The sequence below is a fragment of the Chinchilla lanigera genome, unplaced genomic scaffold, assembly GCF_000276665.1.
Source record: "Chinchilla lanigera isolate Chin_1 unplaced genomic scaffold, ChiLan1.0 scaffold00115, whole genome shotgun sequence".
NCBI classification, from domain to species: Eukaryota; Metazoa; Chordata; class Mammalia; order Rodentia; family Chinchillidae; genus Chinchilla; species Chinchilla lanigera.
Genome location: NW_004955516.1, coordinates 221,769 through 239,113, shown reverse-complemented (window position 1 = coordinate 239,113; position 17,345 = coordinate 221,769). Strand labels below are relative to the sequence as shown.

The following is a 17,345-nucleotide window of genomic DNA, read 5'->3' as shown; positions in this document are numbered from 1 at the left end:
CAATTGAGCGGCGGCGGCCGGCCTAAGGGCTGGCGCGCAATAGCGCTTGCCGCCGCATGGCTCCCCGTGCGCCGGGGGCCCACCCTCCGGGAGCCAGCAGGCAGGAAGCTAGCCAGCCAGAAGGCTGGCACTACCCACCTGCAGCTCCCTGTGCGCCGGAAGCCCTCCTTCCGGGGAACCACGAGGCCGGGAGTGAGTCGCCGGTCCAAAGACCCAAAAAACCAGCGCTCCCCGCCCCAGGCTCCCCGTGCGCTGGGGGCCCACCCCCTCATTTGTTAATTCTTGCCATTATTTCTCATGAAAGTCTAGATTTATTTTTAAAGATTAGATTTCCTTGAAGAGACTATTGGTGGAACTGTCTATGTTAAAGGTGCTTTAGATTAGATTTAGATGAAAGTGGGGAACACGTTAAGGCAAACTGCAGGGAAAGCAATCCTTGTTCTAAAGTGGCAGAGATCTTGGTGCATTTATGTTCTCTTGGACGAAAAGGGAACTTGTGAGTTATGAACTTCAGTATTTAAATGAAATTTCTAAAGAAAGTACAGAAAGCATAGCCTGGTTTTACCTTGCTGCTTATAGTAAGATATAAAAAATATAAATCAAAGAAGAAATTTTTAGAAAAAAGATACAAGAACTTGAAGATTCTGAAAATTCTCAGCCTAGCCTCACTGCAAAATTTGAGAAAATATACCTGGAAAAAACACCAATGGTGTGTCTAAACACCATTTTTGGAAAAAACACCAATGGTGTGTCTAAACCTGTTGCTAAAGAGTGTTGCCAGTGCTTCAGTGAACCATGTCAGTAGAAATTCTGCCTTATTATGGAAACAGCCTAGATACCAACAGATGAATGAATGAAGAGAATGTGGTATGTATGTGCAGTGGAATATCATTCAGCCATAAAGAATAATAAAATTATGTCATTTACAGAAAAATGAATGGAAGTGGAGACTATCATGTTAGGTGAAGTAAGCCAAACTCAGAAAATTAATTCATGCATGGTTTTCCTTACATGAAAAATCTAATGAGTAAGTAAATAAAATAAAGTAGACATGACAAGAAACTAGGAGGTAGACTTTGGGACATAGGGAAAGGGATCAGAGGGAGGGGACAAAAGAAAATGGGATAGGATAGATGAAGGTATTTTAAATGCATGTGCCAATTTATCAAAACCAACCTCACCATTCTGTATTGCCAACAGATACTAACAAATACATAGATAAACAAATAACCAAAAGAAATTCTGCTACTTGAGCTAAAGAGGACAAAGATGGGAAAAAATCAAGGAAAGTTGTCAAATTTCTGGGATTCGTCAGGCAGAAAATGGGGTGGTAAAGCTATCTGGCTGTCAACATGTGTTATCCTTCACAAAAAGGAAATAATAAATTTAACAGTGCTTCAAAAGCCATCAGGACTGCAACTGCCATGACAGACCCTGAGTGCACAGGCTGTGGAGATAGGAGGGTACCACCTCCTTGGTTTCCAAGGGTAGGGCCATGTCCTTGTTTCCAAGGCTGAGAGAGCAGGGCCACCACCCATGGTCAAGGGTGTGGGGTTGCCATGTCTAATCTGAGGTCACACACCTCTTAATAATTTCCCATTCTTGAACTCTTTCTTCAAAATTCCCTCCAATTTTCCCATATCATACTTGGAGAATATTGATTTTTGTGCTAGGTTTTAGCCTTAGGTAGAGTTTACCGCATACTTTGGACTACATTCTTAGGGAGGATGACTCCAATAATACCCAGTCCTAGTGCTACTGTACTCATACCATCCACAGGTTGGGCCTCATTCAGAAGGGCTTGGGTCCCCTATGAGCAACAGTGGGGAATGGTTCTTCTGTGTACCACATTTCCAGCATGCCACTGTGGGGCACGGATTCAACGTAAGGGAAGGAATCCGTGCCACTGTGGGGCACGGATTCAACACTTTTTGTGAAGGGCTTTTCTGTGTTCCCTTGCTGTTACCGATGGAATCTTTGTTAAATATCTTGTCCACTAACTCATATGCTTAAATTCAATTGGTGAATAAATTTAGGCCCAAAGCAAACCAAGAAGTGTTTCTCAAAATGACAGTGGTTAGCCAGCATGGTGGCACATTCTTATAATTCTAGCTCTCTGAGAGACTGAGGCAGGAGGATTACAAGTTCGAGCCTAGCCTGGGCACCTTAGTGACTTAGCAAGGCCCTGTCTCAAAATTAGTAATAAAAATGGCCGGAATATATGTCATTACGAAGGCCGTGGTTATATCCCCAGTACCATGCACTAAAAAAAGAAAGTTGTTTTCCACAGATGATGGCCGGTGTTACTTCAAAATCCTAAGGCTTTGTGAAGTAATTCACCTGAAGGGGCCTGCTAAAGGGTTCAAACAGCATCTCCACATGTCACTGACACATCAAGTACTATTGGATCTGCTGGATCATCTGGCCCAAGTTGCACTGCGGCCTGGACCTGCTGCAGAGCCCTATAGTATTGTGCACCCCACTCAAAACTTGAAACTTTTTCAATCTCTTGGGAAATGGGCCAGAGCAGCACACCCAAATGAAGTATTGTTGCCTCCAAAGTCCCAAGAAGCCCCTTAGTGTTGTACCTCTTTTTGGCTTTTGGGAGGGGCCCGAAGTAACAAGTTATTCTTCACTTTAGAAGGGATGTCTCAGAAAAAAAAAAACCGAAACAAACCCGTATCACTGACCCCAGAATTTTCCATGAAGTGGAAGGCCCTTCAGTTTTTGTCAGCTTTACTTCCCTTCCCTTACGTTTTTTTATCAGATTTATTTCCCATACTCTTATATGCAAACGGCTTACCCATAAGTCTAGAATCATTGCTACTTCTTGCTCGCTAGGTTCATTGAGTTTAATGTCATCAGTAAAATGCATGGTATCTTGTGGAACGTGGGTGGAGAGTTGATGTACCCCTGAGATAAAACACTGCAGTTTTATTGCTGGCCTTCCCACCCGAAAGAAAACTACTTCTAGTAGTCTTTACTGACAGGTTTCACATACACAAAAACATTTGCCACATTAACAGCTGCATATTGGGTGCCAAGGAATATAGTTTCAAGGAATAAAACTACAGCTGGAAGAACAGCTACAATTTGAATTTACCACCTGGTTAAGTTTATGATTATCCACTATCATTCTCCAATATCCAGTTACTTTCTGCAGAGGCCAGATAAGTAAGTTGAATGGGGCTGTGATGGGAATCACCATCTCTGCATGCCTCAGGTCTCTGATGGTAACGCTAATCTCTACGATACTTCCAGGAATGTGGCATTACTTGTGATTTCTTATTTTCCTAGGTAAAAGTAGTTCTATTGGTGTTCATTTCGTCTTTCCCACTATTCTAGCCCTTACTGCACAGCTCAGGGAACTAATATAGCGATTCTGCCACTATTGTATATGTGTATTCCAGCTGTTACTCTTTAACTGTGGGAATAGCCACAAGATGGGCTCAGGGGCCCAACAGACTCACTGTGAGAGGGATTTCATTTCAGAACTAAGATTCCATTAAGAACTTTACTTCTACTTTAGCCCATACACTGACTGGTGGACACAGTGGTGTTTTAGGTCTCCTGGAATTAGTGTCAGCTCAGAGCAAGTGTCCAGGAATCCTCAAAATGTCTAATTATTTCCTTTTCTTCAATGCATATGTACTCTTTGGGGAAGACTACAAGAAAGACTAATAGTATAAGCTATTTTGTAGTATACAATGGACTGTCCTCAATGAGGATTGCCTCCCTTTCATTCAAGGGGTTCTGGGTCTATACACAGGCTCAAGACTGAGAATTGACTGAGAAGCCATGACTGTCTTTAAGATTAAGTTAAACTTATATTCACTTGGCCTAGAGCTCTTCTACTTGTACAGATCAACTAAGATTTAATAGACTGCCCATCTAATTCTTTTCTAGGGACATCATTATCAAATAGGTAATGCCATAGGTCTTTGTGAATCAGACTGTTCTGATTATTGCTTTGACTCTACTATCCACTGTGATAACTAGGCTTGCCTTTGTCTTGCCTTTGGTGATTAAAGTGCCTCCACTGCCACACTGAGATCCATTGCATTTAGGATTCCCTATTCAGTGGCAGCAGTTTCCACTGTGATTTAACAGAGCTCTTCAAGGATACTGGGGCTCCTCTTAAAGTTCTCACAGTTGTGGGGACAAGTGTGTCCTCAACATTCCAGAGTGGATAAACATCTTACATGATAAATCCACTCTAGCATTCTTATTTCCCTAAGCCTTTGGAAACCTTCTTCTCCCATATACTAAGGCATTTCAACTTTATTTCATGTGACCATCTTTTGGTCTCTGCTTAAGCCAAACAACCAAACTGTTAGAACCTTTTTCTAACCCCTAAAACAGCGGTATCAAATTCAAAATCTCTGCATAGTGGGTCTATATCAATCCATCTAATGTGATCCAGTGTTTTGTTCCTTTTACCATTATACCACTTTATTTTATTTTATTTTTTGGTGGTGCTAGGGATTGAGCACAGAGCCTTTGCACTGAGCTACATCTCCAGCCCCTTTTACATTTTTAAATTTTGAGACAAGATTTTGTTAAATCACTAAATTGCCAAGGCTGGAGTCAGACTCTCAATCCTAGTGCCATAGTCTCCCAGGGTGATGGGATTACAGGCATGCATTACCATACTTGGCTCACCACGATCCCACTCTAGATATGCATTGCCACATGCATACTCCAGGTCTCTGTCTGTACATATTGGATAGATTATTCAGTTCCTTTGGTGTTCACACATCCTCATAGGCCATTCTGTGTAATTCATCCTTTGGGGCCCTCTTGGATTTGACTCTAGTTATAGGCATAGAAGAAAAGAAGAGCGATAGATAAAGGTCCTTGGGAGGAATCAGCAGTGCCTGGCAAGGGCATGTGGTAGTTGGCTTTCTGTTACAATAATGGAATACTTCAGGCAATTCGAAAAGAGAAAAGGTTTATCTTGATTCACAGTTCTAGAGGTTCTAACCCAAGACTGAATGGCCCCATTGCTTTGGGCCTCTAACAAAGGCAGCACATCATGACAGGAGTTTATGGCACAGAAAACTGCTCAGTTCATGAGCCAGGAAAAAAGAAGAGACCAGGATCCCACAGTTCACTCCAAAGTTACACTCTCATTGACCTAAAGACCTTCCACTAGGTCCCAATTCCTAAAGGTTCCACCATCTCCTAAGAGTATCGTCTGGAGAACCGTCCCTTAATACACAGACTTTTCAGGAAAACTCAGCCAAATCACAGCAGAAGAGGCCATTGCAAGTTCTCAGGCTATTCTCAGTAGCTATAGTTTGAATATACCCACCAAAATTCGTGTTGAAATTTAACTGCTGTTGTGATATTAAGAGGTGGGTCCTTTAAGAGGTGATTAGGTCACAAGCGTTCTGCCCTCATGATTGGATTGATGTCCTTAGGAAAGCGGGTTAGTTATCACAGCAGTGGGTTTGTTATGAATTTGTCCCCTCTTAGCCCCTCATTCTGCGCCTTGCACAGGCTTACTTGCTCTTCCACCCTGTTAGGATCCAGTGTGAAGGCCCTTGCTAGATGCTGCGGCCATGCTCATGGACTTTCCAACCTCCAGAATTGCAAGCCAAATAAACACGTATTGCATATTAATTATCCAGTCTGTGCTATTCGGTTGTAGGCAGTAACAAGTTGACTAACACAGGGGTGGAAGGGCTGCTTCTACTGGTAAAGGAGATTGATAAGAATGAAAAGGTTCATTGTTTTCATTCCAATGTTCAGGATCCTGTATCTTCCCAGTAAATGAGGTTGGAAATTCAATTTTTTTTATAATTTAACCATTTGCTGGATAAAATTCTACATTACGTTTTCATCCAACTCAGCTCTGTGACTACAGGAGCTAACTAAGGATTTATTCCAGGGAAGCTGTAAGCATTTTCAAATCATTTATTTGGACGATGAGCTAGGAAATTGAATTTGTGAGCTCATCCTTTTCTTCCTCACTTTGTCCGGTGTAATTTGTAGTAACCAGACTATTTTATTATACAGAAATGTATAATATCAAATCCATGGATGCCCAGAACATTGTCCCTCAGAAGTATTTGATTAGGAGTATACAATGTTGATATTTTGCTTATGTGTGCTACCACATCATGCCATGAACTGTGTTTCTCTTTACTACTAGAAATAGTTATTAATGCCTTTAGATCTAGTCAAATTGGAGGACTAATTCCAGAAATCCCAGAACTAATTCAGAAAAACCCATCTTGAAGATGCTGTTCCTCTAGAAATACTCTGAGTACCTGTTTTGGCTCATGTCTAGATGTCCCCCTGAAAACCTCATGTGGTCATAGGTGGGGCTTCTCGGATGTGGCTGGATCTAGGATGTGTGATACCAAGATCAAGGATATGATACTGGGATTGATTCATGGTGCAATGCTAGGATTAAAGCCGCCATAGCCTGGGTGTGAGTGATACCCACCCAAAGGGTAGGTAGGCTGGATAAGATACAAGGGACAGAAAGAGGGTTGACACTTGTCACTTGTTGCTTGCTGCCTGCCATGAATTGTTTCTCTTCTGTGACGTCCCTCTGCCTTGTGCCGCTCTGCCTTGGAGCCAGCCAAATATGAACTGAAACCTCTACAAACTGAGCCAAATAAACCTTTCCTCCTTTAATTTTGGGCCTTGAGTATTTTGTCTCAGCAATGAGAAAAGTAGTTAAGACAGTACCAAAATGTGCATTAGGTTGCTCCAGAGAAATGGAAGCAGTAGCTCTGTGGGGGAAGGGACTGGCAAGTCTGACATTCAGAAGACAGGCCTGCAGGCTGTAGATGTAGGTAAGAAGTGATATTGTAGACCTAGTTCCGTCATCTACAGGGCAGGCCAATAGATTTAAAACTGAGGCAAGGTTTCTATGTTGCAGTCTTTTTTATTTGGGGGTTTTTTTTGTTTTGTTTTTTTGTCTTTTTGAGACAAGGTCTCACTATGCAGTTCAGGCTGGCCTTGAGCTCACTTTGTAGCCCAGGCTGGCCTCGAACTCGGAGCAGTCCTCCTCATGCCTCAGCCTCCCAAGTGCTGGGATTACAGGAGTGAACCACCATGCCCGGCTTTTTTAATTGTTTTTTATTTTTTTATTTTTTTGTCTTTTTGAGACAGGGTATGTTGCAGTCTTGAGGCAGAATTTCTTCTGCTGCTGCCTTGTACATAATACTTTGCCCTTAGCAAGCATCTCAGTGGGTGATGATTCTTTACCTGCTGTGGTGACCCAAACCTTCATTCCTGTGTCAGAGTAAACCAGAGCTAGAGAGTAGTTAAGGCTGTACAAACAAATCTTTTTCAAAACTGTTGCAATAGAGAAAAAGAACCTCAATACAGAACTGGGCTTGGTTCCAAATACAGTAGGAACAAGTGGGAATTTATCGCTGAGGAGCAGGGAGGGGACAAATGGATGGAAAATTACTAACATGAAACATCTAGGGTGAGAGGAGATTCTGGCTAAAGCAACCTAACAGTATTTTTGCCAAGGACAGGTCAGAGTAATCAAGTATCACCTGGGAGATTTGATTAGCTATCAAGGATGATCAGATGTTAAGTTTAGGAGATTCTGGCTGAACTGACTTAACAGAATTCTTGCTAAAATTGAATGATGAAAAGACAGACATGGAAGTACAAAAGTCAAGGCCTAGTTACGAAGGGAATTCAGAGGAGCCTGACTAAAATTCAGTGAAGGAGAGATTCATCATCCCAAAGGTCTGTACCATTATTGGTCCTACTTCAATTGAGTTGCAGTTCTCCATTGACTTTAATCACTGGGCATAAATTCACTAAGAGATCTCCTGTGTTCCAGACATGCTCTTCCTCACTCCACGGTACAGTGGCTGTCCAAATCTCCATGGTATTTGGGGTTGGTCAGCCCAGTCATAACCATAACACTTTTCTTTTACCTATTGGTTTCAGACTCGAGTTGCCCAAAGTGGTCAGGTGACAGTCTTCACTTCCTGTGCAATAGAATTATTGTTGTATCTCTTGGTGGAAGCATTCCTTCCTTTGGGACTAAGACATCTCGAGCATCAGAGCATATAGCCACAGACACAGGAAGAAAAAATTGTGCTAATTTATTACTAGGACTAATAGTAAGGGATGTGACTCCTGGCCTAGAGCTGAGGGGGCAGGGCTGCCACTCCACTGGGCTCAGAGGATAAATCATGAAACCAATAAGGATTATTTACAAGCCTTACACCCTAATGGAATTTGCTGTTTTGAACTTAACTTGAACCCGTGAGCCCTTTTTCAATCCCAATTTTTTTTTCCATCTTGGAATGGGAACATATATCCTATATCTTGTGCCACCATTGTTTTGGAAGTTGGCTTCATGAATTCACATATGGAGAGGAACTTTATCCCAGGATGAATCATATCCCAGGGTTCACCCATAAGTGATTTGGATGTTCCAATTATGAGATTTAGAGTTAATGAGGTCAGGGTAAAAGTTTTAAGAGTCGATGCTGGAATGATTAAGACTTCTGAGAATGTGGGAATGGAGTGACTATTTTGCACATGAAAAGGACCTGAATTCTAGGGGACTCTTCTGGGTTTAATTGTCTCCCCTCAAAAGACTATATGGAAATCTTAATTCCCAACACTTAGAATGTGACCTTGTTTGAAAATAAAGTCTTTATTACTAGGCATATACAGGTTGGCAAATTAAAATGAAACCATTAGTCTGGGCCCTAATCTAATATGACTGGTGTCCTTACAAAAAGGGGAAATTTGGACACAGAGATCTGCAAACAGGGAGAAAGCCATGTGAAGATGAAGGCAGAGTCCAGGGGGACACTTCTACAAGCATACATAGAGGGAAGAAAATGAGAAGACGGATGGGGAGAAGACAGCCATATCACTGGAGTGATGTATTTACAAACTAAGGAACACTAAGGATTTCCAGAGAATACTGGAAGCTAGAAGATTCAAGCAAGAGTTCTCTCCTACATTCATCAGCAAAGCATGACCCTAGCTAGCACCTCAACTGCAGACTCTAGCCTCTATAGACATGAGACAAAAATTTCTGTTACGTTAAGCACTGTTGTTCATACTTTGTGATAGCATCCCTAGAAAACTGATATGGAGCCTCAGTGAGAGTACTTTATTTCTCAGCAACTGAGACATCTGAAATGTATGATGATGTCATCCTTGATGTATCTGAGATTTTTCAGTCCCTTGTTAACTCTGTGATTATTATTCTGTTCCCAAGGAAATGTGGTTTTCTGAAGAACATAAGGAAAGCAATGATCTGGACCCAATTCTCTATCATTTTCTGTTAACAGGGTTTGAAGTTCCCAAACCAGAGGTCCTCTTCAAGTTGGAACATGGAGAGGAACCCTGGATGTGGGAGAAGGAAACCCCACATCATGGTTGTTCAGGTGAGTGAGTGTGAATCAACTTGAAGAGAAACGCAGAAGTCATTTCTTCCCCAAGAGAAGACAATGCTTTTATTTTTCTAATTTTTATTTTTGCTCCTATATGTTTGTAGTACATAATGATTATATTCATTGTGGATAGTTGGTACACGGACATAACACATCTTAATTTTTTTATCTCCCCTTCCCCTTCCTCCTCCCCTCCCTTAGCCAATGCTTTTAAAGTGGTACCTATTACTCTTCTTAAAGGTTCTAAATTTAGAAATTGCTTGAAGAGAGATAGCTTTGGCTTCTCGGTTACCAAATGGTTCTCTCCCTTTGTTTTCATTATTCTTATAAACTACCTTCTTTGCTAGGCTTTCCTGAATTGCGCCAATTCCTATACTACTCTGTTTCCTATGCTAGGCTTCCCCACTATGGGTCTTACATTCTGGGATATTATTTACTTCTATCACATTTTAATTCTATATTACTTAAACCATACCCTGTGTCTATTTTTATTTTATATCAGTACATATTTGCCATACATAACGATCACATTCATCATAGAGAATTTGCACCTGTACATAACATATCTTAATTCTTCTCTTCCCATTCCCCTTTCCACCCTTCCATCTTCTTCCCTTCCCATTTATAAAAGATTTGTTTCCAATTTTTTCATTCCATTTTCTTTATTTTCATCCTTTCTCCTTTCCCCCTCCCATCTCCTTTCTTCCCCTTCTCTTTTGAACATGTTCTTCTTACTTCCCAATATGTAGCCTCCACTTTGTTCCTTATTTGCCTTTGACTTTCTAACACAAGAGAAACAGTGCAATATTTACACTTGTGCAATATTTAAATTGGTTCTTTATATATTCTGATTTATTTCACTTAAAATTATGAGGTACATCCATTTACCTAAGAATGACTCAAATTTATCATTCTTTATGGCAAAGTACTACTGCATTGTATATAAAAACTCATTATTTATGTATTTATTTATCCATTCATCTGTTGATGGGCATATGGGCTATTTCCAAGATTTAACTATTATACATTGTGCTGTTAAAAACATGGGTGTGCATATATCACTGTGGTTTGATGCTTTTAACTCAGAAAGATACCTAGAAGGAGAACAACTAGATCAAACAGAACCTCTAGTTTTAGATTTTTGAGGAATCTCCGTACTGATTTCCATAATGGTTGTGCCAGTTTTTACTCCCACAGCAATAAAGAAGAGTTCCTTTTTCCCCACAACATTGCCAGCATTTAATATGGGTTGATTTCTTTATAATAGCCATTCTATCTGGAGGGAGATGGAAACTCAGTATTGTTTTCATTTGTATTTCTTGAATCACCAGTGATGTTGAATATTTTTTCATACATTTATTTTCAGGTTGTACTTCTTCTGAGAAGTGTGTTTTCATCTCAAATACTCATTTTTGGACTGGGTCTTTAAATTTAGGGGGGGGTCTGATTTTTTTCAGTTCTTTGTTTTTTTTTGTTTTTCTTCCGGTACCAGGAATCAAACTCATGACCTTGAGCTTGCCAGGCAGGCGCTGTGCCACTGAGCTAAATCCCCAGCCCCTTCACTTCTTTATATATTCAAGATATTAATCCTTTGTCTGAGAAACAGCTGGCTAAAATTTTTTCCCACTCTGTGGGTTGTGTCTTCACTCTGTTGGTGATTTCTTTTGGTGTGCAAAAGCTTTTCCATAAGATGAGATCCCAGTTGTTAATTCTTTGTAATAATTCCTGTGTGATCAGGCTTTTGTTCATAGTCTGCCTGCACCTCTGTCTTCAAGGCTTCTCTCTGTTCTATCTTCCACCAGATTTAGTGTTTCTGTTTTAATATTTAGATCTTTGATCCATTTTGATTTTCATTTAGTACATGGTGGTAGACATGGGTCTAGTTTTAATCTTTAGCATGTGGAAGGCCAATTTTTCCAGCACCATTTTTTTTTAATTTTTTAAAATTTTATTTTAAAGAAAAAGAAACAAAGAACAAAAAACACAAAAATGTAAAAGCAAAATTCCAAAACAATATGATAGGAGGGTTCCAGCACCATTTATTAAATAGTCTATCTTTCTTCCAGTGAACATGTTTGGCCCCTTTGGCAAATATAAGGTGACTGATTGTGTTTGGAGTTGTTACGCATCTTCTAATCTGTTCCACTGATCCTCAGGTCTGTGCTTTTACAGTACCATGCTGTATTTATCACAATAGCTCTGTAGTACAATTTCATGTTAGGGGTTATGATGCCCTCTGTTGCCTTTGTTGCCCAGAATTGTTTTACTATTCTAAGCCTCTTCTGGCTCTAAATGAATTTTAGGATTGTTTTCTCTAGTTCTTTGAGGTATGCTAAAGGTATTTTGATTGAGATTGCATTACATTTGTATAGCAATTTTTGGAGTAGGGCCATTTTCACTCTGTTGGTTCTTCCTACACAAGACCAAGGGATAATTTTCCATTTTCTGATATCCTCTTTGATTTCCTTTTTCAGAGTACTGTACTTTTAAATGTAGAGTTGTTTTACTTCCTTTGTTAGATTGATTCCTATCTATTTTTTTTATTGATGCTGTTGTGAAAGGTGTTGTTTCAATAATTTCTCTCTCAGTGAGTTTGTTATCTGTGTATAGGAATGCTATTGATTTTTGGTGTTGACTTTGTATACAGCTACGCTACTGAATCTCGTTATTAAATCTAGAAGTCTTCTGGTGGAGGTTTTGTGTTCTTCTATGTAGAAGATAATTCTGCAAATAATGTCATCTTAAATAATTATAATTTAAATTCTTCTTTTCCTGTCCCTATTCCTTTTATTTTTCTCTCTTGTCTCATGCTCTGGCTAATGTCCCCAGAATTATATTAAATAACAGTGGTTATAGTGGACATCCTTGTCTTGTTCCTGTTTTACAGTAAAAGCTTTTGTCAGATTGAGATAAAGACCATCTGTTCCAATTTTCTGTAGTTATTATCATGAATGAGTATTGGACTTTGTCAAAAGTTTTCTCCCCATATATTTGGATGCTCATGTGACTTTTGTCTTTGTCTCTGTTGATATGGTGTATTAAATTTACTGATTTGCATATATTGAGCCATCCCTGCATTCCTTGGATGAACTCTACTTAGTCATGGTGTATAATCTTTTTGAAGATTTGCATTCTGTTTGCCAGTATCTTATTGAGGATTTTTGTGTCTATGTTCATTAGCGAGATTGGCCTATAGTTCTCTTTTTCAGTTGGATCCTTCTCTCATTTTGGTATCAGAGTAATATTTGCTTCCAGGAATGACTTGAGGAGTATTGCTTACCTTTTAATTTCATTAAAGAGTTTGAGGAGTGATGGTATTAGAACTTGTCTAAATTTTTTGGGGAATTCAGCAGCAAACCAATCAGGACCTGGGGTTTTTTTTGTCGGTAAGATTTTAGTTACATTTTCAATTTCATTGACTGATACTGGTTTACTTATAATTTTTATATCTTCTTGATTCAGCTCTGGTAATTTATAGGTATCTAGGAACCTGTCTATTTCTTCCGTGTTTTCTATCTTATCAGAATAAAGATTTTCTAAGTAGAGATTGATAATCTTCTGGATTTCTTTCTTTTTTTGTCTTTTTTTGAGACAGTGTTTCACTATGCAGTTGAGGCTGGCCTTGACTTCATTTTGTAGCCCAGGCTTGCCTCGAACTCACAGCAGTCTTCCTGCCTCAGCTTCCCAAGAGCTGGGATTATATGCATGTGCCATTGTGACTGGCTGATCTTCTTGATTTCTGCAGTATCTATTGTGATTCTTCTTTTATTCCTAATTGCATGAATTCGAGTCTTTTCTTTCCTTTTTTATTGATAAGGTTGGCTAAGGGTTTGTCTGGTTTATGTAATCTCTCAGAGAACGAACTCTTTGATCCATTGGCTCTTTGTATTGTTTTTTTAGTCTCACTTGCATTAATTTATACTGTGATCCTTATAATTTCTCTCCTTGTACGAGTGTTGGGCTTGACTTGTTCTTTTTCTAGAAGTTTGAGGTTTAATGTTAGGTTGTTTGCTTGAGCTCATTCTGTTTTCCTGATATGAGAATTCAGCAGTATAAATTTCACTCATAGGACTGCTTTCATTGTGTCCCATAAGTTACAGTATGTTGTATCAGGATGATCATTTAGTTGTAGATACTGTTTAATTTCTTCTTCACTTTCATCTGTGACCCTTTCAGTAGGGTGTTATTTAATTTCCATGTGTTTATGGAGTTTTTGTAGTTTTTTTTGCCATTGATTTCCAGTTTCATTGCACTGTGTTCAGGTAATATGCATGGATAATTTCACTTCCTTTGCCAAAACTTAAGCATGTTCTGTGGGCCAGTACATCATTTGTTTTGGAGAATGTCCCATGCACAACTAAGAAGAATGTGTCTTCTAATGTTGTGCGGTGAACAACTTCTAATGTTGTACGGCAATCTACTAAGTTCATTTATTCACAGGTTTGGTTCAGTTCTGATATTTCTTTGTTGATTTTTTGTCCACTTGATCTATCTATTTGTTACAGTGGGGTGTTAAGGTCCCCCGTTACACTTGTATTAGTGTTTACTTTATTTTTCACGTCCAGTAATATTTGTTTTATAAAGCTGAATGCTCCTGTATTTGGTGCATATATATTTATGATTATGATCTCTTCTTCTTGGAGTTTTCCCTTAACAAGAATGTAGTGACCTTCTTTATCTCTTTTGATCAGTCTTGACTTGATGTTCACATTGTCAGCAAATAGAATAGCTATCCCTGCTTTTTTCCAGTTTCCTGTTGCATGGAGTATTGTTTTCCATCCTGTCACCTTCAACCTATAAATTTCTTTTTGGATTAAATGTGTTTTGTGTATGTAGCATATTATTGTATCATGTTTCTTGATCCATTGTACCAGTCAGTTTGTTTTGATTGGTGAATTGAGACCATTTACATTGATGATCATAAGTGATATGTATTGCCTTATCCTTGTGATTTTTTTTTGTTTTTTTGTTTTTTGTTGTTGTTGGTTCCTTGTCTTTTCCATCTTTTAATTGCTTGCCTTCCCTGGTGGCTTCTTTCTATTGGGGTTTGGTGCTCATGAATTTCTTCAGTTGTTCTTTGTCGTGGAAGTATCTTATTTCTCTATTGATTTTGACAGATTTTTTTCAGGGTACATCAATGTAGATGGGATGTTGTTTTGTTTCAGGACTTGAAATACTTCACTGTAATCTCTCCTTAACTTAAGGCTTATGTTGAGAAGTCTGCTGTGATTCTTTTTTTTTTTTTGCCTTTTTGAGACAGGGTCTGTCTATGCAGTTCAGGCTGTCCTTGAGTTTACTTTGTAGCCCAGGTTGTTCTTGAACTTGCAGTGATCCTACTGCCTTAGCCTCCTGAGTACTGGGATTACAGGCATGCACCACCACACCCAGCTTTCTTCTGTGATTCTGATGGGCTTTCCTTCATAGGCGATTTGTTTCTTTTCTGTAACAGCTTTTAATATTCTGTTCTTTTCTTGAATTTCTGGAATCTGTATTATTATACACCTTGGTGTAGATTTACTTTGATTATGGCTAATTAGAGTTGTGTATGCTTAGTAATAACAATAGCATCAAGCACAGACTGGAAAATGACAAACTGTGATAACTAACAATTTGCTATCTTTAACCATAGGTACAAGATTTATAGTTATATAATAAAATCTAAGACAAACTAGAAGATTATATACAGTAAATATCCACTCAATAGAGCAATTTTACTGTAAGTGAAGAAAATTTAAAAGGTAGAAGAGAAAAAAATAGTGAAATGAAAGAAGTAAAAGAGATTAGAAGCAAAGCTGAAAGACAAAGGACAATGACCCAAGCCTCAGGAAACTGGTGAAGAAGAAAAGAGAGAAGTATAGAAGGAAAAAATAAAAGAAACAAAATAAAACAAAACGGAAATGAAAAACAGTATACACACACACACACACACTGATAACTAAAAGAAAAGAAAATGAACCAAAAGCAGAGAGAGAAAAAAATTTATGTATGATGTCAAGCCTGTGGTTATCATCTGGGTTCTATAGTTTTGTGGCTATCACTGGAACCCAGGAAGGATCTGAAGGGAACATTGGAGCCTATAGAGAAATTGAAGAGATAGACTACAATGGAGCAAGAGGAAGGGGCAGTCTGCACTTTTTCCCTGGCTCCTGGTACATGGCTGGTAAGAAAGGAAGATCAAATTTATAGAGACACGGTGAAAGTGAGTGACTCCAGAAGCTTTCAGGAAGAAACACACCAGTGAAATGGAGCTTTGGATGCTATGTCCTACAACAGCTAGTGAGTGCTGTGATTCTTTTTCTCAGTCTAATTCAAGATGTGACTCTGCCCTCAGTGGTAGACAAGAGAGGCAGTCAGAGCCCAGATCCATGCTGAGTAATCACTAGCAAGCCAGCAATAGGATGAGGGTAGGTTGCTAGTTCTGGGACTTTCAAATCCATAGAAACTCAGGCTGAATCTGGCCTTTGGTTACAGGAATGGGGCCTCAATCATTTAACTTATAATAGTCTGGGTGTCTGTTGCTGGCCTGACCATGGCTCCCTGACCATGGACATCTCCTGTGGTTGTCCTTCACCCTGTCCCTGTATGTTTAGCACTGGGAGCCCTGAGATGAAGCCATCTCATGACTGCTGTGAGTCCTCAGATCAGTTGGCCTTTCCCCAGAATGGTGTCTGACCAACCACTCTCTCCAGGGGATAGGGTAAACACTTGGTCTGGAGTCACTCACTAGCTGTTGTAGGACACAGCCTCCACTGCTCCATTTCACTGGTGTGTTTCTTCCTGAAAGCTTCTGGAGTCACTCACTTTCACCGTGTCTCTGTAAATTTGATCTTCCTTTCTTACCAGCCATATACCAGGAGCCAGGGAAAAAGTGCAGATTGCCCCTTCCTCTTGCTCCATTGTAGTCTATCTCTTCAATTTCTCTATAGGCTCCAATGTTCCCTTCAGATCCTTCCTGGGTTCCAGGGATCCATATCCCTCCTTCTTTTCTTCACCAAGTTGTTATTTTCCAATATCTGGATTCTGGACCCTGGAGAGGGTGATTTGTTGCTGCTTACCACTCTACCATCTTCCCAGAAGTCCAGTTATTTATATATTCCACATATTAGTCCTCTGTCCAAGGAGCAGCTCAAAAAAATTTTTCCCATTTTGTAATTTTCTCCTCATTGTTAGGTGTTTCCTATACTCTGCAGAAGCTGTTAAATTTATATAATCCCGTTTGTTGATTCTTGATATTATTTCTGGTGCAGATGGGGTTTTGTTCCAATAGTCTTTGCCTATGCCTATGTCTTCAAGAGTTTTACTCATTTTATCTTCAAACAAGTTAAGTGTTTTTGTTTTAATATTTAGGTCTTTGATCCATTTTCTTTTAATTTTATTACATGGTGATTGATATGAGTCTAAAGTCAACCCTCTGCATGTGTATAGCCAGTTTTCCCAGCACCATTTGATAAAGAGGCTATCTTTCCTCCAGTATATATTTTTGGTCCCTTTGTCAAAGATGAGATTGCTGAATTGCCTGGTGTTGTTTCTGCTTCCTGTATTCTGTTCCACTGATCCATATGTCTGTTTTTGTGCAGTACCATACTGTTTTTATTACTGTAGTTTTGTAACATAACTTAAAATCTGGGATTATGATGCTCTTGTTGCCCCGGATTGCTTTAGCTATTCTGGGTCTCTTCTGTTTCCATATGAATTTTAAAATTATTTTTTCTAATTCTGTGCGGAATGATGTTGGTATTTTGATTGAGATTGCATTAAATTTATACATCAGTTTTCATAGCATAGCCATTTTTACAATATCCATTTTACCTATCCAGGAACAGAGAATATCTTTCCATTTTCTAATATGCTCTTGATCTCCTTTTTTCAAAGTACTGTAGTTTTCATTATAGAGATCTTTCACTCCTTTGTTAGATTAATTCCAAAATATTTAATTTTTCTTGAAGC

General features: G+C 39.2%; 1 protein-coding gene across 2 annotated transcripts in view; it reads left to right on the top strand.

The window, feature by feature from the left end:
- Positions 1–17,345, top strand: part of Znf81 (zinc finger protein 81) — a 97,315-nt gene that overhangs the window by 73,571 nt on the left and 6,399 nt on the right. For both annotated transcript variants that reach the window (XM_013506907.1, XM_005408944.2), the window contains exon 4: positions 9,297–9,392. In XM_013506907.1, the coding sequence (XP_013362361.1) occupies positions 9,297–9,392 (96 nt within the window). The remainder of the gene's footprint in view (positions 1–9,296; positions 9,393–17,345) is intronic.